This window comes from Phascolarctos cinereus, unplaced genomic scaffold, assembly GCF_003287225.1.
Source record: "Phascolarctos cinereus isolate Bilbo 61053 unplaced genomic scaffold, phaCin_HiC Scaffold_7;HRSCAF=346, whole genome shotgun sequence".
Classification (NCBI taxonomy): domain Eukaryota; kingdom Metazoa; phylum Chordata; class Mammalia; order Diprotodontia; family Phascolarctidae; genus Phascolarctos; species Phascolarctos cinereus.
In genome coordinates this window covers 154,706,894-154,731,325 of record NW_027556180.1, presented here as the reverse complement: position 1 = coordinate 154,731,325, position 24,432 = coordinate 154,706,894, and the positions used below count along the sequence as shown (strand labels likewise).

Genomic DNA, 24,432 nt, shown 5'->3' with positions numbered 1-24,432 from the left:
GCCCAAGCAGATTAGGAACAATAAACAAGAAAAGGTGAGAAAAGCTGTTATGGGAAGTTATGCTGAAAACTATGAAAATCAGTAAGTGGCAATAGAGCAATGTACAAACATTTATTGAGCATATGTTCTGTGCAATAAAGAGAAAAACAGATAAAAAGTAGATGTGAGAAATAGTATGCACAATTTTATGGTTGTACTCAATAGTCTTCTGAAACCTAGTACATTATGGCATTAGTTGATAAGGAACCGATGTGGCATCATGGAAAGAGTGTTAGATTATGAGCCTGGGGACATAAATCTTGGCCCAACTTTTTCATTAACTTGTAATGTTTTTGGTTAAGTTACTTAGTATCTCTGAGTGGGCCTCAGTCTTCCCTCTTTATAATTAAGGGGTTGTTAGTTATGCCTAAGGTGAAAATTCTTAACCAAATAAGGAACAGAGGTTATTAGACAAGAGAAAATATACAATTGCAATTACCTAAAATTATAAAACTTTTACAAGAACAAAATTGATTAACTATAATAAGGAGAGAAATTGTCATTTGGGGAAAATGTTTGTATGAGATATTTCTGTTAATATCTAATATTTGATATATTTAAGAAATTAGCAAAAAATGGCCTTAATGTATTACCAAATAAATGATTAAAGGCTATGAAGAAATTGTTTACAAGAGAAGAATTATAAAGTCTCAAAATCATGTCTTGACATATTTCTCCAAATCTCCAATATTAAGATAAATCCAAATTATACCAAATCTATGATTTTCCATCCAGATAACTTGCAAAATTACAAAAATATAGTAAATATTCAATTTTAGCTGAAAGGTAGGCACACACATACATTATTGGTGGAGTTGGAAGTTATCATTGCAGAAAACAATTTACTGTTTTATGAGAAAAGTCATAAAACTGATTATATTCTTTGACTAAGAGATTCTTTGGCTAGAAGTATACCCCCTAGGAGAATAGAGGCAGAAATAATGCCCCCATATAAACCAAAGTATTTGTAGCCACATGGTAGCAAGGAACTAGAAACAAAAGAGCTACATATCATTTACAAAAATAACAAAACAAATTGTGGTATATGAATGTAATGGAATATTATCATACCTTACAAAACGATAAATATGAAGAATTCAAGGAAAGTTTGGGAGACTTATGTGAAATGATTCGTTATAAATTGAACACTACAAGAAAAAATATACACAATTTCTGTAACAATATAAATAGACTTTATATGAATAGCCTGTGAGGATAATGAGTGTTCTATCCTTCCTTCTTTCAGTTTTCTATATCTGAAGTGAGTCTAATATTTGTGTTTTTGCTACCCTAATTAGATACTATGAATCGCTTGACTGACAGCAGCTAACAGAGTTGAAAAGTAGTAGTCTCCAGCAAAAATTAAAAAAGCCTTTCCGGAGCATCCTGCCTTTAGTGCCCCCCCCCAATAGAAGTTTACATTGATGTTTGTAAAGAATAATTTAAATTATTTTCTTAAAGTAGTTTATCAGTTTATGCAGGTAGAAACCATACTTGGAAACATATTTGGCTTTGATATTAAGGGAGTATATGGGATAATATAAAAAAGCTTAAAGAATAGAAATAAATGGCATCAATTATCAGCATCATTTTATGTGTTTAACCAAAATGTCAAACAGAATTATAAGCTATATTTGATGTATCCAATAGTGAGATTAACAGGTTTTGAGGGAGGGTCTAATAAATAAGAATCAGATTCTGATGTATAACTTATAACAACTTATGGATACATGTTCAGTTGCCCCAAGCTCTTTTTTTTTTTTTGCCTAGCATTGCACACATTTTTTATCACAGGTTAAGACAGCAGATGGCTCTCTTGAGTTTTCCTTGGTGTCCTTAAAATTGTAAACAACCGTGCCATGTTTCTGAGAGGGAAGTGGAGCAGCACAGATTTCAGGCTGGAAGATATACCTAAGCTTTACCACCACTGCTCCCCCTCCCCCTTCTCCATACAATTGTCTTCTAACTCCAGATGTCAAACATAATAGAAATGACCAGTAGCATTATATGAAATTCATGACATAAAGTCAGATGAGCAAACTGTGAAAGAATCAGTGATGTTTGGCTCTGCGTCAGTGCATCTGATGCTAATTTCTGGCTAAAGAAAGGAATATGCAAAGTACTTTCCTCCTAAGCCCCAGCTTAACTGATTTGAGCACTCTTTCTCTTATTAGTCAGTGGGAGTTGTGAAGTTTAATTTCCTTTCCACCTTAAAATATGCTTAATGACAGAAATTCGCTTTATTAGAACAAAATGTCAAGGACACTCTGGTATCTGGACAATGTTCTGACATTCTGGAAACCCACTTTAATACAATACCCAACTTGAATTGAACCTCTGTCCATGGTGCTAAAACCTAGGCAGTGCTCAATTGCTAATGAGCACACAGATAATGAGCAGCAAAGATATGGGGTTGAGTGAAGCAACACATAAGGAAGAAGTGCAGGGAAAATCTCCCTTTAATTATCCAAAAAGTTGTGGAGAGACTCTAGTTTAAGGAAGTGCATTTTAAGAAAGAATATAATACAGTAATGTAAACAAACTCAAATTTCAATAAAACTTAAATTTAAAATATAGTTTAAGCTTTTTAAAAGTATAATTAAGGCACAGTGCTAGGAACCATGGCTCATAAAATTTTAGAGTTGGAAGTAATCTTAGATGACCTATAAACCAAAACTGTAATTTTGCAGAAGGAGGAGAAACTGAGGAACAAAGAGAATAAGTTACTCACTTAAGGTCACACAACTAGTTAGAGGCAGAATTTGGACTAGTACCAAGATTTCTGATTCCTTCTGTAGGATTCAATCTAATATCTTCTAATGCCATACAATCTACACATTTAAACAATGATATGTTTTTAATATTCATCTCATTGACAATTAAAAAAGAAAAACAAAAACCATTGTAGACAAATTTGTTTGGACAGTTTAATTTTAAAGTGATTCTAAAAATGTGATTGAGTTCAGACAGTATTAATCTGTCAGTATCTTTGGTGACAGAGAGCTGAAATGGTAATTCTTCATCCATGATTAATTTTTCTGTTATGCTAAATTGAGAAATTTAAATCTGTAGTAATTAATGGTCAAAGTAGTAGAAATATTTGTTTGTACCATGATAGACACCTCTTCATGGGGTGGAACGTTTAATGGGATTCTCCAATCAACCAAAGTGAAATTAGCTGGTAGAGGAAAAGTCAAGTAGGTAAGTGACCAGAATGTTGATGAAAGAAAAGGAACACTAAATCTACCAATAAATTTTCCTAGTTCTTACATAGGTGAGATGAGAATTATACTCCCAGAAAGCTATGATTGTAAATAACATAGATGTTTTTGTATTATAGTTTGGTGTGTTATTTTGAGTGGGAGAATAATAATACCTTGAATTCGGATGATGCTTTCATGTGTTACTTTATCTTCAAAGTATTTGAGATAGGTAGGACACCCACTTTCAATTCTCATTTTATAGATGTGAAAATTAAGCATCTGAGAGGTAAAAATGACATTTCTATGGTCACCCAGTGAATAAATTATTCATTTAATTTGCAACCACTTATAAAGCACTTATTATGTAAGATACTCTATGAAGTGCTGGGGATATAAAAAAAAAGTAAAACAGATTACCCCCAAAAAGCTTGTATTTGAAGATTCATAACCCATGTGTTTGTAGTTGTATACAAAGTAGACATAAGGTAAATGACAGAATCATGATTCCATTCAGGTCTCTTGACTCTGAAAAGGCAGAGATCTTTCTAGTACATATTATCCTGCTCACACCCCACGAAGGTGAAAGAAACAAACTGTCAAGTCCATTTTATTATTAAGTACTACTTATATCAACCTGAGTCACAGCACAGTGGTTAGTAACTATTAGGTTGAGTCCTAAAGCCACATATTCACCCCAGATTAAATTGTTTCTGATTCACTTCTCCCATTCCTTAAGAAGAAAGTCAATCTAGAGTAAACACTAAGGATGGTGATGTAGTAACTGGGAAGGGTTAGATCTTGAAGAGAGAAGTGCAAAGTATGTGTAGACTCCAGATGATCAACCCTTTCACTGAATTAATTCCACTGGCCTGATTGAAAGTGTTTCTTTCTACCTTAATCAGACAAAGAAAAAAGTACGTATCAGTTTATATTTGCATGTGAAGAGACCCCCTGGGCTACAATGGGGGCCTTATCTTATTCTAAAATGTTCACCATAAATGTTATCAGTATAATTTTCTGTTGATTCTCAAATGAGTCTTTTTTCTCTGCTCACTCTCCCTACCTTTCACATTAAATTGTGAGCCATTGAGTTTAGTTTATTTATTTTTCTTTGCTTCCCCATAACGATTTAACAAAATGGGGCAGAAGGAAGAGGAAAAGTAGGAAGCCCTGAGCAAGAGCCGGGATCTGTCACTCGGGGTGTATCCTAGAAACCACAGATCTGTACCAGCCAAGCATAAAGTGTATCTCTCCCAACCCTACCTTCTCCCCCCTTCCCCCACCCCTACCTCCCTCCTGGGTGTTTGAATTTCACTGTCACCCAAGGCAAAGCTGTGTCCTAGACAGACTGAAGACTTGAAGAGCAGGAAGGGGAAACAGTCTGTGGCATTGGAAGCAGACTTTTGTGGCTTTCCTTTTCGTGACAATATTTCCACAAGGGACAGATGACCTCGGGACTACGGGAGACAGAAGCTCAAGTTGTGTGTTAGCTATTTGTTGTCACTGAACATAGAGGACGCTTTCCCCCCCTGTCCTGCAGTAGGAGGGGGAGATAGAACATCAGTGTTTCTGTTAAGCCTTCCCCAATCTTCCCCTAGGGCACTATATCCTCTCCAGCTGCTGCTTTCCCAGCTGCTGCTGCCTTAGTCCCCTCCTTTAACAGTTACAAGGAGGGGCTTATGGGTGGGGTCTTTTCATGCCTGCTTGAATCACCTTTTTCTCTGTCGCCTTCCCCCTTCCCCTCCTTCCACTATACCACCATTCCAAAATGGACACGCTTGTCCTTTCTGGCTGCAGAAGGGAGATCCCCACAAGTTAGGGTGGGCTAGGTGTGGAGTGGAAGGAGCCAAGCCCCACTGTCCCACCCCTCACCTCCATTTCCCTATCCCTGGGATTCAGTGCTGCAGGGATTAGCCTAGGCAGGCTAAAGCACATCGCCCTCCAACCAGAACTGAGAGTTCCTGGAGACCGGGAGACACATTATAACCAAGAAGCCCAGCAGAGGAAGCAGCTGCTGCTGGATCTATCTATTTATTGGAGACTAGAGATTTCCCACTAACAGCAACGCACCCGAATTCCTTCAACTCGCCCTCCTCTGCCACCACCACCACCACCACCACCATCTCCTCCTCCTCCTCTTCTTTCTCCTTTTCCTTAGTCCTTTCCAAGTCCTGGTATCCCTCATCCCTTGTATCCCCTCTTTGCTTCTTTATTTAAAGAAAGAAATGAAGGAGAAGAGGTGGGAACATGGGAAGGTTGGAATGAAGCGCTTTGATTGCACATCTCTGGGGAGAAGATTGCCCTCTCCAGATGCTGATTTCTAAAAGCACTTAGCAATCACCAGGCAGGAGTCTTGAGCTGGAGACAGCGGTGGCGGCAGCGGCTGCATGGGCCGGTGGGCATCAGAAGCCGGGGTGTTCAGAGGCGGCGGTGGCAGCAGCAGCAACAGCAGCAGTGGTGGCGGCGGCGACAGCGGCAGTACTGTAAGTGAGAAAGCCTGGTGCCAGCTATTCTCCGTGAATAACTGATTGCCTTCCTTGAAGCCAGCCAAGGCTCTCTCTGCCAGCTAAGAGCCTAGGATCAAGAGAGCTAGCCTCCAACCCCTACTGAACTCTTGGCCTGGGAGAGGTACAAGAAGGAAAGAAGGCTCCGGTGTCACTGGAGGGAGCATCAGAAACCCGGGGCTGAGGGATACACAGCGGAAGGCACCAGTGAAGCTAGCAGAGTCCTGCTCTTAAGTTGCTGGTGGGGGTGGGTGGCTGTGAAGACCTGTGTCTGCTCCTTACTTGTGCCTCCTGGCAACGCGGCAAAACCAGGAGGTTCTCACCTAACTCAAAGGCTCTGGCGCCTCACACCCGCTAAGTGCATAAGGAAGATGGGTCCCAGCAGGGACTGAGCGTCCCCTCTCCCAGCCCATTTCCAACCTTCCCTGTCAGGTTCCCAAGCTCCCCTGCTTAGTGACTGAGGAGCCTGTGTCCCATTCCTGTCCTATCCCCTTTTTCCCTACTCTCTCTTCCCATCCCCATTCCTGTCCTCATCCCTAACCTAACTGGGACTGGCTGAACCACACCATGGCTGCAGCCATAGCTAGTGGCTTGATCCGTCAGAAGCGACAGGCACGGGAGCAGCACTGGGACAGGCCCTCGGCCAGCAGGAGGCGGAACAGCCCCAGCAAGAACCGGGGGCTATGTAATGGGAACCTGGTGGATATCTTCTCCAAAGTGCGCATCTTTGGCCTCAAGAAGCGAAGGTTGAGGCGCCAAGGTCTGTAGGTGTTGTGCTTTCCCATTGACCGCTTCCATTCCCTTCTCCCTTCCTTTGTCCCATCCCTTTCAGGTCGCCTGCAAGGTTTCCCTCCACTTCCCCTCTCCTCTTAGTCCGGAGTCTGTTACTTCCTCTTTCCTTCTCTTCCCTTCTTATTACCTTCCTCGGTACGTTTTCCTGGGAGCTGGGAATGCTGCTGTCTGTGGCAACCTGTAGCAACGGAAAACTTAACGGGGCCAACAGCTTTTGGCAAGTTTATAGCGCTCCTAGCTCCTGTTCTTCCTCACCCCCACTTGTTCTCTGGGTCTCCTGGGAGGGGAGGGGAAAGGAGTGTACTTGAAAATCTTTTCCTGCCTTCGGAAGAACCTGTTTCCCCAGAGGCTACAGCCTTAGATGATGTGTTCATCTTCTAGTCTCAGGTTCTTGGGGAAAATGCATTTTAACTATATGAGCTCCTTTCATTCCCTGTCTTCTTCCACTCTTCTGTCTGTCTACACCCCCTCCCCCATTTCTCTGGCTTTTCAGCTGTTGGGCAGATGACCTGTAACTCTATCACACTGTTGGCCAGAATTAAGAAATGGTCACTTTTATTTTAGCAGCTGTAGGTTTGAGGAAAATTGAGCGGATGGACTTAAGTGTATGAACTCCCTATGTGATTGTAACTTAGACCTTGAAACAGACAAGAGGTTTAATTTTAAGCACAAGACTATACCAGTTACTCCCAGAACTAATAATAGGGGTGGAATCTGTGTGTGTGAGTGAAAGATCCAGTTTATGATTTGGAGAAGCCCAATGACCTAGGGTTTGCTTTTTGTTTGATTGAAAGAGAGTAGTCGATTTCACTAGGCAAAACAGTTACTGAATGATGGAGTTTGTAATAAGCTCATCTTAGTAATAATTTCTAAAGAAGCAAAGTGCTTGGTCTATGCAGCAGTTTCTACATTTACAGCATTTGCTTAAGCAACTTCCTCCTGAGAACAATCAGACTGTGTTCAGCTCTTTTGCTTGATTCTACACCTAGTTGCTAAGAGCGGTTGCCTTTGAGAACATGAAGTGTATTCTATATGTGAGACAGGTTTGTTTGGTTTTCACTCTTACTAAAATAACAAAGTAGGTGTGGAAGGAAAGAGAAAAATACATACATTGACGTTGATAGGTGTGTCTGGGTACACTGCACTGATAATCTCAATGCACAGGTGTATTTATTTTTAATGCTTTGTAGATCCTAATATTATGAGATGAATGAATTTTATAGGTAGATTCTTATGTGTATATGTATATATATATATTTACATCACATTTATATCTACCTTATTGCCAAAAGACCAGAGCTTATTAACAAAAAAGCTAAAGCTAAAAATGAAAAAAAAAGAGGATTTCTAAATAGCCCCTTCAAGATAGTAAGGCACTGCTAGAATGAATAATGGGAATTCCATAGTATTAGAATCAATTCCCCCCACCCCCAATTGAAGTAGTATTAGATTGGAGATTTTAAGTAAATTGAGATTAAGTGTAGAGTGATATCATCTGAAGATTTTCTGAATAAAAGATGAACTTTTCAGCTTGGTTCATGAAGATATTTTCAGACTAGTTTGGGAATGACTAAAAAATGTTATCTGAATTTTTGCTATTTTCTTTGGAGTGTATAACTTGGCATGCCCGAGGTATAAGACTGACTAAATTGCCTTCTGTATTCATTTTAAGCAATGTTGCTTTGTAGGGTGTTGTATTTTTATGGTGTTATTTATTTTCTATATGCCAAAATGGCGTTTGTACTTCATCACTGTTGCTAAGGCTTATTTTGTAAAGAATTTTTTTTTATTTTAGAAAATAAATTTTACCAAGTAGAGGTTTAAATATGCTATCTGTTTAAAGTAGAGAAATAACACTCTGCTAAGAAAAATACATTTTAATATAACCATGACTACCATTTGTTGTGTATAGAATTTTTAAAGCACAGTATTATGAATTAATTGAGAAATTAAATGTATCTGTATGTCAGTTGATAAATAATGGCTTTGACTTTGGGATCCTAAGGTAAATGTATATTTTTTTTCATGGAAAAACAACAAAAAACTTTTAACAGCTTTTAAAGTAGCCTATCCTTTAACCTGAAGTTCTGATGAATCTACTATTACTTTTGCATCCAAAAATATGTTCATGCCCTAGTATTCTATGTAAATATATTATAGCATCATCAAATCATAGAATGTCATTGTTGGAAAGAATTTTAGAAGTCATTTAGTCCAATCCATGGCTTTCCAGCATTCCCAACATGTGATCCTGTAGCTGGTGCTTAAAGTCCTTTACAGATGTGGAACTCATTACCCAAGAAGCTGCTTACTCTACTTTTAGACAGTTCTAGCTCTTAGGAAATTTTCCAAATACTATTACTACTTACTGTCAGAGAGAGAAAAAGATAATGTTCCTTCATTTCAATTTCTATTCAAGAAGTAATTTTTTTCTAATAAAACCAATGCCTACATTATGGGTGCATCTCTAGTTAATGTAATTAGCTTCTATTTTATAGGTGTATACTATTCTAAGACCATTAAATATATTTTAATTTTTTATCAAAATAGGAAATATTTATATTTTATCCAAAGACTCATTATATTGTATTTGCAATTATAATCTCATCTATTGAATATACACACACACACACATATATATACACACACACACACACACACACACACACACACATATATATATATGTATATATAGTGTACACAGACACACATAGATTTTCATGTAAGAAGGCCTTCCTGACAACTGTGTAAAGACCAGTTTTTGGAAACAATACACACATACATTTTATAACATTTAGATATAAATTATCTTATGGAAGAAGAAATACTTCTAGGTTGTGTGGCTTTGTGCATTCTAAGAATGAAATGATGCATTTATTCTATTATCTACCTACTCAGCTACATGATGAAAATACCTTGCTATATTTCTCCCAAATCTATTCTTCATGGCAACCCTCTGAGACAAGTAGTCCAAATTTCATTATTCCCATTTCTTAGAAGAGGGAACTGAAATTCAGAGTGTTTAAGGTCCTACTTACACATTTCTAAGCAAAAGAGAAGAGATTCATATTCAGGTTGTTTTCATATCCTGCTTACTATGAGAAGTATTGGTCTTATAGGACAGATGACTTCCAAGTCTGTGGAAAGCAGCCCAATGCAGAGGAAGGAATACTGGATTTAAATTAGAAGGCCTGGGTCCAGCATTCGGTTCTGTCCCTCACTATCTGTGTGCTTGGATCACAGAATTTTTATCTGTAAAATGAGGGTATTGGACTAGATGAGCTTCTTTTCATCTCTGATTCTATGATCCATCCATTTTCCCCAGTAGTCATGGTGACTTGCACAGCTCTGATTTTTTTGTTTGTTTGTTTTTGTTGTTTTCTTTTGAGACCAAAAACAGGTATTAGTAATATGCCTTTTAGAGTTGGAATACAGTCTTTGAATTTGAGTTGTGAAAAGGTCATAGGCCTATACAATGTTGGGAACCACTGATGGCACCTGAATTAACATACTAATTAACTGGACTTAACAGGAAAATTCTTTTAAAATATCATTGATGCATTGATCTACTTTTCAGATATTTGCTTCCATTTTATTGATCATATATTAAGTATATATACTATTATTTGCCCCCCTTTTTACAAATAATTCATGTTTGCAAATTTTTAAATTAATAAGTATTTTTAAAGTATGTTATTTTATATCCCAATTTGGTCTATATAATAAAAGGTCTTTTGCATATCTGTGAATTTGCTTAGAAAATGAAGTACTATGAAAGGGTAAATTGACAAATATTTTCTTATTTGTTATCTTTTACACACATTTATGTCACTAATGGACACTTAGCCATAGTGTTTAGGTTTCTCTGTATGATTTTTAAAGTAATCATAAATTGAGCTTCTTTTTTCAAAAGCCACCTGAGGCTTCTCCAACTAGGATATTGATCACTAAATTGATACCCAATTGTTTATTACATTGAATTGGCTATATAAAACCAAATCTTGCTCTGCTGTTAGTGACAGTGAAACAGCATATCATCAGTCATTATGAAAAAGGAAAAGTGACAGTTGCTTTTTGCAATGGGCTTATATATGGAAAAAAGAATACCTTTCTATCCTTGAAATAAATAGGAAAAAAGAATAATAAAAAGCAGCAGTCATTGTTATGACTGATACGATTTGGTCACACTGGAGAACTAAAAACATCACATTTGTTTTAGCTTCTGTGATTAAAACAAAATAAGAAAATTAAAAAGAAATTAACCCTCAAAGAATCAGCTAGTTCCCCTTACCCCTACTTGGGAATGCATTTCACAGCTATCTGAGACTATCTCTATTGAAGTGTTCATGTTTCCACTTCAACATACCTGTTGCTAGTGAGCAACCGTTCATTGAGAAGTAGAATTTGATAGACATGCAGAAATTCAACTGAATCACAGCCAGATTCCTAATTTTTTGAAATTAAAAAAGCAATTGGTTAATTGTACATGATTTCTGAATTCATAAATGGAAACATTTTAAATAAGTCAAAATGTATGTGGCACAAAATTTGAATGCTACATTTTGGGGATGTGATCTTGGGATGTTATGGATATATGACTTACTTTCTGTTCATAAATACAGAAGCAAATGCACTTGACATAGAAAGATGATTAACACTATGATGGTCCAATGAACGCAATGTACCATGTTAACTAGGTTCTATCATAGAAGGGCAACCTGATCGCTTAATGTTTAAATGAATTTGATATGAAGCCAATATATAGTGGATCAAACATATTACATGTTTATATAATATATATCTGAGCTAACTGAGTCCAATTTTTACATTGGGAGAAAAAAGACAACACTTGATTGCTGCCCAGTGAATAAATATTTATCATAGATATCTTAGTATAGTATTTTGGGTATTATAACACTTTTCCTAAAAAGCAGTAGGAATGATTATACATTGTGAGTCTCATTTCTCAGTTCAGACTAGTGAAAGGACTAATTTAAATTTCTCTGCATTGACTAAGAGATATTGTAACAATTTTAGAAAATGCATTTAGTAATCTGTACCCCTATTTCTCTTGCTATTGTGAGTGACATTGGCTTTCTAAGTAGAAATCTCTGCTTCAGTATTAGCCACACAACCATGTTTCATTTCGTAGATGTAGTGTAAAATTTGAGAATTAGATTTTCATTTACTTATTTGAGAAAGGAATTCTAATATATATATTTTGAATTTGAAATATTGATTTCACAAGCTGCAGATACCTAGTCACATTTTTCTTGGTATTTTTCATTAAAAATTGTCGCAAAAACGTATGGGTATAAAAAAATACATACTGCTGGGTATAGTATGATATCTATAAAATGCCATTGTTGTTTTTAATTTCTAGTTTAAAATGCAAGGACAAAGAAAGAAAATATGTCCTGAGGATGCAGGATTATAGACTTTGAACTGGAAAGGCCATAGAGGCCATCAATTCCAAACTCCTTTGTTTTACATCAAAAGAAACTTTGGCTCAGAAAGATTCACTGACTTAACCAGAATTACAGGGCTTGTGAATTCTTGCAATAAGATTTGAACCTAAGTCTTCCTCACTCCAAGTACAACACTCTATCCAGTATTGTAAATTTCTCCTCCAAAATATATCGTGAAGAACTTGTAGTTGGGGAATGATCAATCAAAGCTAGTTGGTATGTCTTTATTTTTTATAGAATTTTAAACTAATTTGAGATTACATCTTAAATTTAATTTGTTGACATTTTCCAAGAAATTCTGAATGCAACACTGTGTATGGGGAAAATGTGAGCAATTCATTATTTAAAAAAATAATTTTATGGGACTAATACTATAACACCAAAGGGAAGAAATTCCCTTAATACAGATTTTTTGATAGAATATTCATTTGTGTTTTTATGTATTTTAATAGTGTTCTCTAAGCAATGAAAAGATATAGAATTTGATTAGAAAATATGGTATGGTTTGTTTGTGATATAGGAATTTCTTGGAATATAGGTAAGACAACACTTGTTAATTTAAATTTTCTTGTCTTTTGAAGGATACTTTTTAGGGCTGCTGAGAAGTTAGTAGGTTGTAAGCTTCTTACAAGGGTTTCATACTATTAGATGTATAACAAATACTTGTTGGTTGATTGATTTTAATGCTGAGTAAACTGGCTCTTTAGAAAGAGGATAAACTTAAGGCAATTAGAATATTTTTTGAAGATGTCTTTTACTGAAGTACACCTGACTATATTATGATAACTGGTGGGAAGTAGTAGAGGAAATTGTTTTAATAATCTCTTTTAAAAAGCTCAGAGTTACTCTGGATTACAAAGCATTACACACAATTTCATGCTATTTTTTTTTTTTACCCATGAAATCTGCAACTTTGTCTTGGAATTAAATGGGCTAGATATTTGAATTATAGTCAGTTACATTAAAAAATCGGTTTGAGTTTTAATGTGCATAGTCTGATGGGAAGGATGATAGATCAGAAGTCAGAAGATATGATTTCTAGTACTGGCTCTGACACTAATTAGCACTGTGATGTTGGGTTAGTCACGTCACCTCTCAGAGCCTCAGCTTCCTCACAAGTAAAAACTGAATAGATTCTATATGAGATCATTTTCAGATAGAAAATAACACATTACTAATTGAAAATTAAAACAGCACTATATAGATGAAAAACTGAAGCCAATTGCTAAACGTACAGTAAATACTGACTGTGGAAGAGTAACAATTAAAATTCAGACATTTTCAGATAACTGTATATTTTATTAATGCTATTTTTAAAAATGATTTAGAAGTTCAGTTTTATGGAATCCTATTGAATAACACAACATAATCAAGCCTCAATTCTCTGAAATGAATGATCCATTTCCCAAAATATGAAATAGTAGATATTGAATATGTGCATCTCACTAGGGGCATAATTCCGAACGTGCATCATTCTAAAGCCATCTCTAAATAGTTTTGGAGATTATAAAGGGTTTTTCATAATCTGTTCCTTCTTTTTCCTCAGCATGAATATTGAAATTTGACTGAATTTTGTGCGCACACACACACACACACACACACACACACACACGTGTGTGTATATGTATATGTAAATGTATATTCTGATAAAATGACCTTTATGTATTATGGTGAAGTTTAAAATTGGCTGACATCAAATCTAGTCAAGGAATCTGAATATTAATCCAAATGTCTAGCTAAAGTCCAAAATTACAGGAAGACAAATTTGGTTTCAATGATTAGTCAACTATTATTCATTTTAATCTAGCAACATGTCAGTCAACATTAGGAATCTACACATGAAATTTACGAAATCTTAACCTTATAATCATAACAATAACTACTCTTTAGACTTTTGGCTATGTAATCACCAATCTGTATATGCCTCTAAGCTCGTGAATCTCCCTGTAAAACTAATGAAATAACTTCCCTGGGGTATTTCCACATAATCCAGACAAATGGATCAGGGTTTACTCCCAACAGTAATTGCCTCAATAATTTTAATTTCATATAATTTTCTTGAGGAATGATTATATTCCTGTTCATCTTTTTTTCTGGGGCATATTGATATACCTAAATCATTTAGATTTTTTAAAACTTTTTTTTCCTTAGTACAATTATAAAATTGAGGATTTTATTTTGTCAAAATAAGCTAAAAACAAAAAATGTTATTAGTATCATCTTTGAGAACCAGTCATGTGTGGGTGTATAGATAAATGATACCTTAGATCAAAATTTTATGTTTTATGATATATTTTCTTTTTTAAAATAACATGGGCATAATTAACAGCAACAAGTGTCTAATGAATTATTTACCCAGAAAAAAATGCAGGTCATTAGCTTTTCATAGTCAGGATACTCTGTGGGTTTCTCAAGCACTACTCAGCAATTATGCATTGCCATCATGTGAAAGTGTTTTCCCAAGCACTAAGACTCAGATACTTGCAAGTTAGACTTACTATTTGGGAACACTCTTTCTTCCCCATCTACTTTGTTTTAGCCTAAGTAACTCTACTTTTGAGGATGTCACAGAATGACTGGCTTTTCCAAAAATTTAATAGTTTGTCCTTTTAAAAATGATTTAGTAGTACTTTCATTTTAAAAGCTTATTATCATAAATTATTTGACAAGCACGCTTATCCTATGCAGAAGTAAACCCAATTGGTTAATGTGGTCAGTCTCCACTGAACAATGAGGTTTGAGCTACATGCAACTTTATGGAATGAAAACATTGTAGGGAGCCAAAATCATAATAATTTGTGTCACGCAAAATTAAAATTTCATGTATTTCTTCAGAAGGAATTCTTCAGAATGTTGAATGAGGCTATTTGGTATACTTCATTATTTCTATATGCAGAGATGATTTCTAACATGTAGCTTTTCCTTTGTTGAGTTCCAGGGTTTTAAATGACAGGTAAATTTGTTGTTCTGTATCTCTTTTTGCTGGTGTTCCATAAATATTAACAGCTACAATCACAGCATGTGATTGTGATAATTTTAAACTGAACATATTGTTTTAAAATATTACCTTTCCCTGTTTTCTTCATTCCTGAGGGCTGTCTGGTATTAGACTTGATGAGGTTTTGGTATTTGGAGAAGAATAAGGTGAGAACCAAATGAAGACCAACCGAATAATATTGCTTTCTCTCATTGAAATGTTAGTGACATATTTTCTCTTGGTTCTTTTTATTACACTTTCTCCAGTTAGCCCCCAATGGGGACAGTATCTGATTTTGATTAGCTTTTACATGCTTGAAATAGATAAATTTTCTTTCATTAGAGTCTAAAAGTTCGCACTTTTTTTTAACGGTCTGAGTGTCTCATTGCTCAATTTATTTTTGTTCTATCCCACATCTAGTTTTTTCTCCTTGAACTTTACTAAACAGTTCCTTCATCTCCTTGGGTGCTTTCAAACCCTTCAAATATTTGTTCATGGTTATTATATCCTCCTTACCATTTAGCTAAGTTACAAATGTTTAATTCGATTAATCTTTCCACATAAGTAAATGTCACCAGACCCTTAATCATTTCTGTGACTTAGATTGTTCAATAATTACCTCATCTATGTACCAGAAAGCTGGAAGAATACTGTTTTCAAAACAGGAACCTCATGCTGAGGGAATGCTCTTTTGAGGACGAATCTGAAGACAAATTGATTTTCCCCTTGCTTTCCTTGCATGTGGCCTGGATACTTACTAACTTGAAGAGACCCATAACAGTAGTAGAGTTTGAACAATTTGAGGCAATGATGTCAAAAAAGAACACTGAATTCAGAGTTAAGGAAAACCTGGGTTCATATCCTGCACCTGACACATACAGCTCTAGATAATGCACTTCATTCATTTAACAAAACCAGAACTAAGGCAGGGTTACTGGAGTTTTGCCACAGTGTGCCAGACTTAGAGGGCATTTATAACACATTTCTTCAGCATCAAAGAAACAGCAGCTTAGGACCCACTTAGCAAGAATGATTAGTTTATTTTTTTTTAATTTTATCTTATTTTTTGGCTAAGCAGTGGGGTTAAGTGACTTGCCCAGGGTCACACAGCTAGTAAGTGTTTATGTGTCTGAGGCCGGATTTGAACTCTGGTTCTCTGGACTCCAGGGCCAGTGCTCTAGCCACTGTGTCACCTAGCTGCCCTGGAATGACTAGTTTAAAAAGGAAGCTGCCTCAAATCTATTTGAATGGATTCCTTCCTATCCTTTATTGCCCTGCCCACATCACAGAAACCTCAAGGCAGTGTCTATGGATCTCTTCCCTCTAGTATCTCCCACAAATTAGGACACAGTCCTATCACTTGCCTTCCTTGGAACTTTCCCTAGATACAAAAGTTCCTAGTTATAGCTTTCTCCTTTATGCCTCAGTTTCCTCATCTATACAATGGAGACATTATCTAGAGTATGTAATTCAAACACCAAAGAACAAATGATGTAATAATAATAATAATATATAACATTTAAATAATCTTTTAAGGTTTGAAATTCTCAGAGCAACCCTAATATTTTTATCCCCTTTTTACAGCTGAGGAAACTGAGGCAGATAAAGATTTAGTGACTTTCCTAGGGTCACATAGTTAATAAGTGTCTGAGGCTGAATTTGAACTCAGATCTCCCTGATTTTGTATCCAGTTCTCTACCTACTGTAACACCTAGCTGACAATAATGCATAGGACTCATTTTGTAAACTTTAAAGCCATATATATGTATATATATATATATATATATATATATATATATATATATATTTATATATATATATATATTTATATATATATATATATATATATATATATATATATATTTATATATATATATATATATATTTATATATATATTTCCAGTATCGTTATTTCTATTATATCTTCAAAAAGAATGGAATGCCAAGTAAATGTATGGAACTTGCCAATCTAAAAGTTAATTTTTGCACTTGTACAATATAAACTCAGCCCAGAAATCAAGGCTGATTTCCAGCATCCAACAGACATTAGCCCTAGAAAGACCTTTTGCAGTAAGAGGTGTCTTGCTTCCAGCTCTGTCTGTGCATGTCATTTTCCTAGGATGTGACTGAGAAGACTGTGAACAGTAGTTCACTGTTATTGTGACTACTATTGCTTCTGTCTTGAAGAACATGCCCTGGCCTTACCTCCAAATTTTCATATCTTCCAGAAGCTAAAGTCATTCTTTCTGTGTCATATTCTCCCTCTCTCTCTCCCCCTCTCCCCTTCTCTCACTTTACTTCTCCTCCCTCTCCCACTCCCTCTCTCTCATCTCTCTTTTCACATCTCTCTGTCTCTCATTCTTTGTATGTATCTCTGCCTTTGTCTCTCTATCTCTTTCTCTCTGTCACTGTCTCTCTCCTTCTCCCTCTTCCTCTCCCTCCACCTCTTCCTCTCCTCTCCTCTTTTGCCAAATTAAAAAAATATAAAAGTTACTAAAATTGCTGAAGTTTTGAGTACATAGTGTTAATAAGCAAAGGTCCACTGCATCTCTCCTTCTGCTGAATTGACATAGTTTTCAACATTAGAAATCTCCCTTGCGTCTCAACATTTTCGTGAATGGTGTAGTTATTTTTCTTCCAGACAGTTTGCTGTTGTATATTCATGTGAGACAAAAACCCATAGCACAATATTGTCTCCTTTGCAATTTTTACATCAACAAATCAAGCTAAAGTTAATATTACTTATATTATTTGCGTCTTTTTTCACCTCCATAGAAGTAGGGATGCATGGTTTCAGCATAATTTCCCCTGGCTGCATTAGTTTTAATGGTATGTATTCCTGCCCATTTGTTTTAAAATAAAAAACACTCCACTTTTAAGCACTGCTTCTTCTCAGCCATTTTACATATCCCAAGTGAAAAATCTCCTTCACCTCACTGTGTAATCCAACTGATCCCCCACCCAACTTACATGTCAATTATGTTGTTACCTGAGGAAATACTTTTAATCTTTAAAAGAAAGCCCAAGGACTCATGGGAAACTCTTTTCTGCATGGCTATCTTCATTATTGCCATCACCATTATTTCCATGTCTTATTGTGGATCTTCATTTATCTTTAGTAGTATTCCAAGCCCATAGAAACAGCTCACATACTTGACCACTGGCCTTATAACACAGAAATTTACTACATTCTTAACTCCTTGAGAACAAGGGTATATTGTGATTCAAACTCTTTGTTTGTCCTGTACTCCTCTCTCCTCCTTGGCTTTATTTTGTTTTGCTTTGGAGATTAATCTCCTTATCTTGCCCTGGCTGGAAGTACAGTAGTCACTGATGAGCCAATATCACTACTGATCTCTGATCACTACACATTATCATTTTCCAAACTAATTTTTCTAGACAATAACTGGTTGATTGAAATATATTGGTCAAAACCATTAATGCTGGAGTGGAATGCCTCTAGAATAAAACTGGAGTGGGGGAGAAGTCAGTAAATAGTTATCATATTTAAAAACCATTATTTTCACAGCAAAATATCATATCTAAAAAGCATTTTATACATACATAATTTTAATTTAATACTTAAAAGGAAAAAAGTATTGTAGCAGTAACATTTTCTCATAACAACCCAGTTTGCAATATGCCATACACCAGGATTCCATGAAAGAAATAGTTTGGGAAATGCTAAGCCAAAACTTTCAGCTTCAACCATGTAGCATCCTAATATCAAAAGTAACAAGAGAAAGGGGAAGGTGGGGAAAGGCAGGGATTGCAAAAGGGAGATAGCCCAAAATAGATATGGTGGAAAGAACTGGTAAAATAATGAAATAATAGCCAGCATTTACATAGCACCTACTATATGCTGGCCATTGTATTAAGCACTGAATAAATATTATATCATCTGATCCTTGCAATAACCCTGAAAAGTATGTGCTATTATTATCATCCTCATTTTACAGTTGAGGAAATTGAGGTAAACAAAGGTAAAGTGACTTGCTCAAGTCAGAGCTAGCAAGTTTCTGAGTTTAGATTTGAATTCATGTCTTCATCAATCCAGGTATAGTGCTGTATCCATTTTGTCACTTAGTTATGTATTTACTGGATTTTAAGCTCCTTGAAGTCAGAGACACTTCTTTGTGTCCCTTACGGCACCTAGTATATACCTATTAAATATATTTGTTGGGTTAAATTCAAACCTTAGGCAAATGAACGAATTTAAGATGTCCCACTGGGCTGCAACTGTATTGAGGTCCTTAGGAGACACTGCTTCTTTTGATATTTTTTTTACCCTCCATAGTTATTTCTCAGGTAGGATGGGAGAAATTGAGGCAGCCTGGTCATATGTTTGTATCTGGTGTTTCTAGAAAAGTCGTTGGCATTTTCCTCCCAAGATTGATGCTTGGGACCATCTTCTTGTTCCTCGTATCCTGCAGCATTCCTGTATCACCTGTCACTGAGCTGTCAGTCAGTTTCAGGCCAGCCAGCTACAGTATAACAATCAATTAAAACTTTAGCTGGTTTGTCCAGTGCTGACTGATAGTTCGGCTAGCCAGTGACATTATCGGAAAAAGAGAAGGTGAGTAGCCTGTTCCCTATATTTTGTTTCCCATAAATATTTTTGAACTTTCCTCAGGACAAAATTCCTACAGAGGATATTGATGTAACAGTATTCCCTTGCCTTTTCAGTGATTTAGAGGATGAGAAGAGGGCCAGTTGCTACTGGCCACTCCTTAATTCCTGATCTTTCCTCACAGAGTATCGGGTGGACCATCACTTCCAGATGTTCTGTTGAGAATTCAAAAATATTTAATTGTCAGTTCTATGGTTTTAATTATGTTTCCTTTGTTAAAAAGTGTTACTTGCAAAAATATGGGTAATTGTATTTACTAAGAAATTGTGTATAATTCAATGTTTCATAAGAATTAGAGAAGGATCAGTCTTATGTCACAAGAAAATAATCTCATGGGCTCTTCATGTTTCATATGATTTGGGTCATGGATCATTTATGTTTTTATGTTTCTTTGTTTCTCTCTAAATTTAATTTGAAAGGGGTTTGTCCCCCTTAACTATTGTTCAATTAGATGTGGTATATTATAGTGGAAAGATATTTAGATCTGGAATTAAAAGTCCTAAATTCTGGTTCTACCACTGCCATTTAATATCTCTGTAATGTTACACAAGTTACTTAACTTCACTTTACCTTATTTTTCTTATCTATAGAATAGAGTTGAAAATACTTGTACTATCCAGTTGACAGAATTCTTGTGGGAATTAAATGATAATAATTTAAAGCATTTTGTAAGTTTCAATTATTGTTATTACTAGACAATTGCCTGTTAACATCTTTCCACACAGGCTACATTTGGGAAAAGTTCCTAGGATGGAGCCAAGCTTGAGAGCTTAAAAATAATTTATGGATTCAAGATGACATGTTATTTCACCTAGTGCTTTTTAACATTTTTATGACACCGTTTATGTCCTAAGCATTTCCCCACTGTTAATCCTAATGCTCAGAAATATTGGTAGGAGCAAACAAGCATGATTTTATTTTTTTATTCCTAGGGAAAACATGGCAAAGATTTAATAACCTGAGAAAGCCATTAGAGAGTTGATGTCAAATATAGTTTAGATTTTGGGAACCTCTTGATTACTTGGTTTATGATGAAATCAAAAACCTTCAGATGTCTTATAAAGTATTTGGATAGAAAGGGGGTGATTCTTCAGCTGTCATGGTTTTTTTTAATTTTTTCTTTCTTGGGGACTACATTTATTTTTAATTTCAATGTCTAAGAAAATCTGATAAAAATAGCAAATGGATCAAAAAATGGATGATTTTTTTCAACAATTATTCTTGTAGGGCAGATATATGTATATATTTATACATATATTACTGTATTAATTTTATTACATCATCACAGTGCTAAAGCAGATAATTTGATAATTGCCTTATTCCATTTGAGCTAGATTCTGTTATTGTTTTTAAATGTCAATCCACCATAGCTGTTATAACCCAAGTTCGCTGATTGATAGTAACATCTGAACAGCTATTGATCATAAATGACCTATTTTGATATGAATGATAGATTAGCTAGAAGAGAGACAAAAGACTCTGGTAACAGAGTTGTGTTTGATTTTGTGGAATCTGGGGACGATAATGAAAAGTTGGATGGTACCAGACTCTACACAAGGCTACCCAACCTGGGCACAGTATTACTATGAAGCAGGTGAACCAGATCTAAATCTATGACACTTTGATCCTGTAGAGATTGAGATGGTTGTAGCAGTAATGCAAAGAACACTTCCTCTTTGGCCTGGGACAAACTATAGAATCTGTTTGTGTCCTGTAGCTTTGATTGGCTTAGAATAAAATAAAATCAACTAGACTTGCCTTTGCTTGTTCAACTTGAGGTCTTCTGGATGTGTCTTATATAATAATAATAATAATAATAATAATAATAATAATAATAACAATAATAATAATACATATACATATATTAAATTTGATTTAATAAATACCTGAAGCCTAGTCAGAGCCTCTGTAGTCCTAATTAACCTGCACACTGACCCCAGGTCCTCCATGATTTATACTTGAACTCCAGGATCTGGGGCAAAATTACTTTAGTGCTCAGGACTGAAAAAGGGATAGATGAGGGTAGTCAGTAATTGGTACTTTGCCTCTATAGTGAGCTGTCATGTGAAATAGGGGGCTAGAATTGTTTTTAAAAAAGAACAATTGGTGGCAAATAAAGTAAGGGAGAATGTAAGAAAAATTTTGGAAAAAATCAGACCTATCCAGAAAGAAAAAAGAGTTGCATTGATAGGTAGTGAGTTCCTTGTCATTAGAAGTGTTCAAGAAGGCTGCTTAATTAGGGGCATTGTAGATGTATGCTGAAAAAAAGAAAGATAATTCACTATCAGCTCTGTTTTAATTTGTTTTCTTTGTCAAATAACATTCCCTCCTAAAATGTGAGCAGTTGTGTCTATTTAGATATTTTGCATAATTCCATGTTTCATAAAAAAAATTGAAAAGGACTAGTTGCAAAGAGGGGTAGTTAGGTGGTGCAGTGGATAGAGCATTGGGCCTGGAATCAAAAAGACCTGAGTTCAAATCCAGCCTGAGACACCTAGGAGCTGTGTGACCCTGGGCAAGTCATTTAACCTTGTTTGCCTCATTTTCCTCATCTGTCAAATGAGCTGGAGAAGGAAATGGCAAATCACTCCAGTATCTTTCCCAAGAATACCCCAAATGGGGTCATAAAGAGTCAGACATGACTGAAACTACTAAAGAACAATAAAAAGTTGTAAAGAAAATTTAGATAAAGGTTGAATTAGATGAGCAGAAAACTGCTGAGAACCTTTCCTTTCTCAGATTCTGTAAATTTCTACAATGTAAATTCATGGTGTGTGTGTGTGTGTGTGTGTGTGTGTGTGTGTGTGTGTGTGTGTGTGTGTATGTGTGTGTATAGGACAGACAGACAGACAGAGGCAGAGACAGAAAGACAGATACAAACAGGCAGAAAGACAAAGAAAGCAAAGACAGAGATATGGAGAGAGATACAGACATAAAGACAGATAAAGAGAGAGATGCGTAAGGAGATAGGTGTGGGGAGAAAGAGAGAAATGGGGGGGAGAGAGAGAGAGAGAGAGAGAGAGAGAGAGAGAGAGAGAGAGAGAGAGAGAGAGAGAGAGAGAGAGAGAGAGAGAGAGAGAGAGAGAGAGAACAAAGATAAAGAGAGAGAGGGAGAGGGGAGAGGGAGGAAACAGAGAAAAGATCTTAATGTATTAATGCCTTCATAGATACTGAGGAATAGACTGTCATTGCTTCTTGATATCTATCAGAGTGTTAACATTTTTCCGGTTTTTCTTGCTGCCTTTCTCCTGGCACAGCTGTTTGGTTTTCATTTTAAATATATTTATCTGTTTACATGTTGTTGTATCTCTGCTTCCCAGTGGAATATAAGCCTTGAAGGCAAGACCTGTTTTTTCATTTTTTGCTTTTTTGGGGGGTAGGGTTGTCGGTTTGTGTTGTGTCTCCAGGTCCATTCACCATATGTAGTATGATGTTACATCACAGGTACTTAATAAGATGCTTACCAGATTGAATTAGAGTGAATGAATTTGTACTGTGACAACTTGAAATACCAGAGTAGTTTTGAATATGATTTATATGACTCTTGAAGTGTGGGGAGAAAGAGAGGTGATGGATGACCTGAAGTATATTATATGAAACCCTTTGAAAGACAAAAAAAAAAAAGCGAGTTTAATCATTAACATGTTGTAAGAAAATACACCATGAGATCAATAATACTTGACATTTATTCACTGTAAAATAGATCAGAGAAGGGTAGACTAAAAATATAAGTATTACTGAAAGATCTGAGAACAAAATTAGAAAAATGACTAGAATATAGTTTTATAACTAAAGCGATAATATGCATTTTTCATATTGGATCATGCTTTGCTATGAAGGAAAGCCTTTCAGTGTAATATATATATTTCCCCACATCCATCTAATCTTTGTTACTATCACAATAACTGTGTCAAGTAGGTATAGCAGATATTGCTATTCAAATGGTGATTAGAGAGCCTAATTAAATTGTACAAAATCACAGGAATTGTAAAAAATCAATAGGAAACAATGAAAAGACTTGAACTCTGATGTCCTAACTTCAGGTTCAGGATGCTCTCTTCTTCATAGCACCTGTTCCCATTGTAGGTAATAGTACTACGTAAGTGGCAGGTTGGAGTCCTGGACCTGGAGTCCAGAAGACCTAGGTTCGAATCTGGACTCAGACATTCACTAGCTGTGCCAGCAGGCAAGTCACTTTCCCTCTGCCTCAGTTTCCCCATCTACAAAATGGGGATAATAGCATATAATATACTTGCTATATAAATGTTAGTCATCATCATCATCATCATCATCATGAATCATTATTACTGATATAGTAGATTAGAAGTGGAGAGTTACCTATGTTTTTGTGGTGGAAAACTCTCAGACTGAACTAATTCTCACATGCTAAAACCTTTCCTCCACTTTTCTGCCTTTTACTTGAGAGTTATAGACAGGATTATAGAATATCACCATTGCTTCTGGTTCATTATAGAGAGCCTGGTTATATTTTCAACTAACTGACATGTTAGCACCCAGTGGATTTTAAACTCTTAAATTATCTTCTCACCTCCCCATCATTTGTTTGGCTACCACCTATTCCAGGCCATCAGATCTTCTAAGACTCCTGGGTAACTTAATACACTCAGTTTTGCTTCGGAAACACTGGCCTGCTGGCTGCCCCTGAGTTAAACTGTGCGAACACACATATTTTCTAGCCAGCCTATGTTTCACATCCTATCCAACCATCCAGTCTCCTCTTCTCTTTCCCTCCTCCTATTCCCCTTCTTCTACTGCTTGCTGTGAGTAATGTAATCAGATCAATGTTGCCATAGCATCT

At 35.9% G+C, this 24,432-nt stretch overlaps 1 protein-coding gene across 1 annotated transcript in view; it reads left to right on the top strand.

Annotated features, from left to right (window-relative positions):
- The first annotated feature begins 5,072 nt into the window (after positions 1 to 5,072).
- Positions 5,073 to 24,432, top strand: part of FGF14 (fibroblast growth factor 14) — a 264,198-nt gene continuing 244,838 nt past the window's right edge. Inside the window, exon 1 of the mRNA XM_020964046.2 lies at positions 5,073 to 6,506. Coding sequence (XP_020819705.1) covers positions 6,314 to 6,506 — 193 coding nt within the window. The 5' untranslated portion in view covers positions 5,073 to 6,313. The remainder of the gene's footprint in view (positions 6,507 to 24,432) is intronic.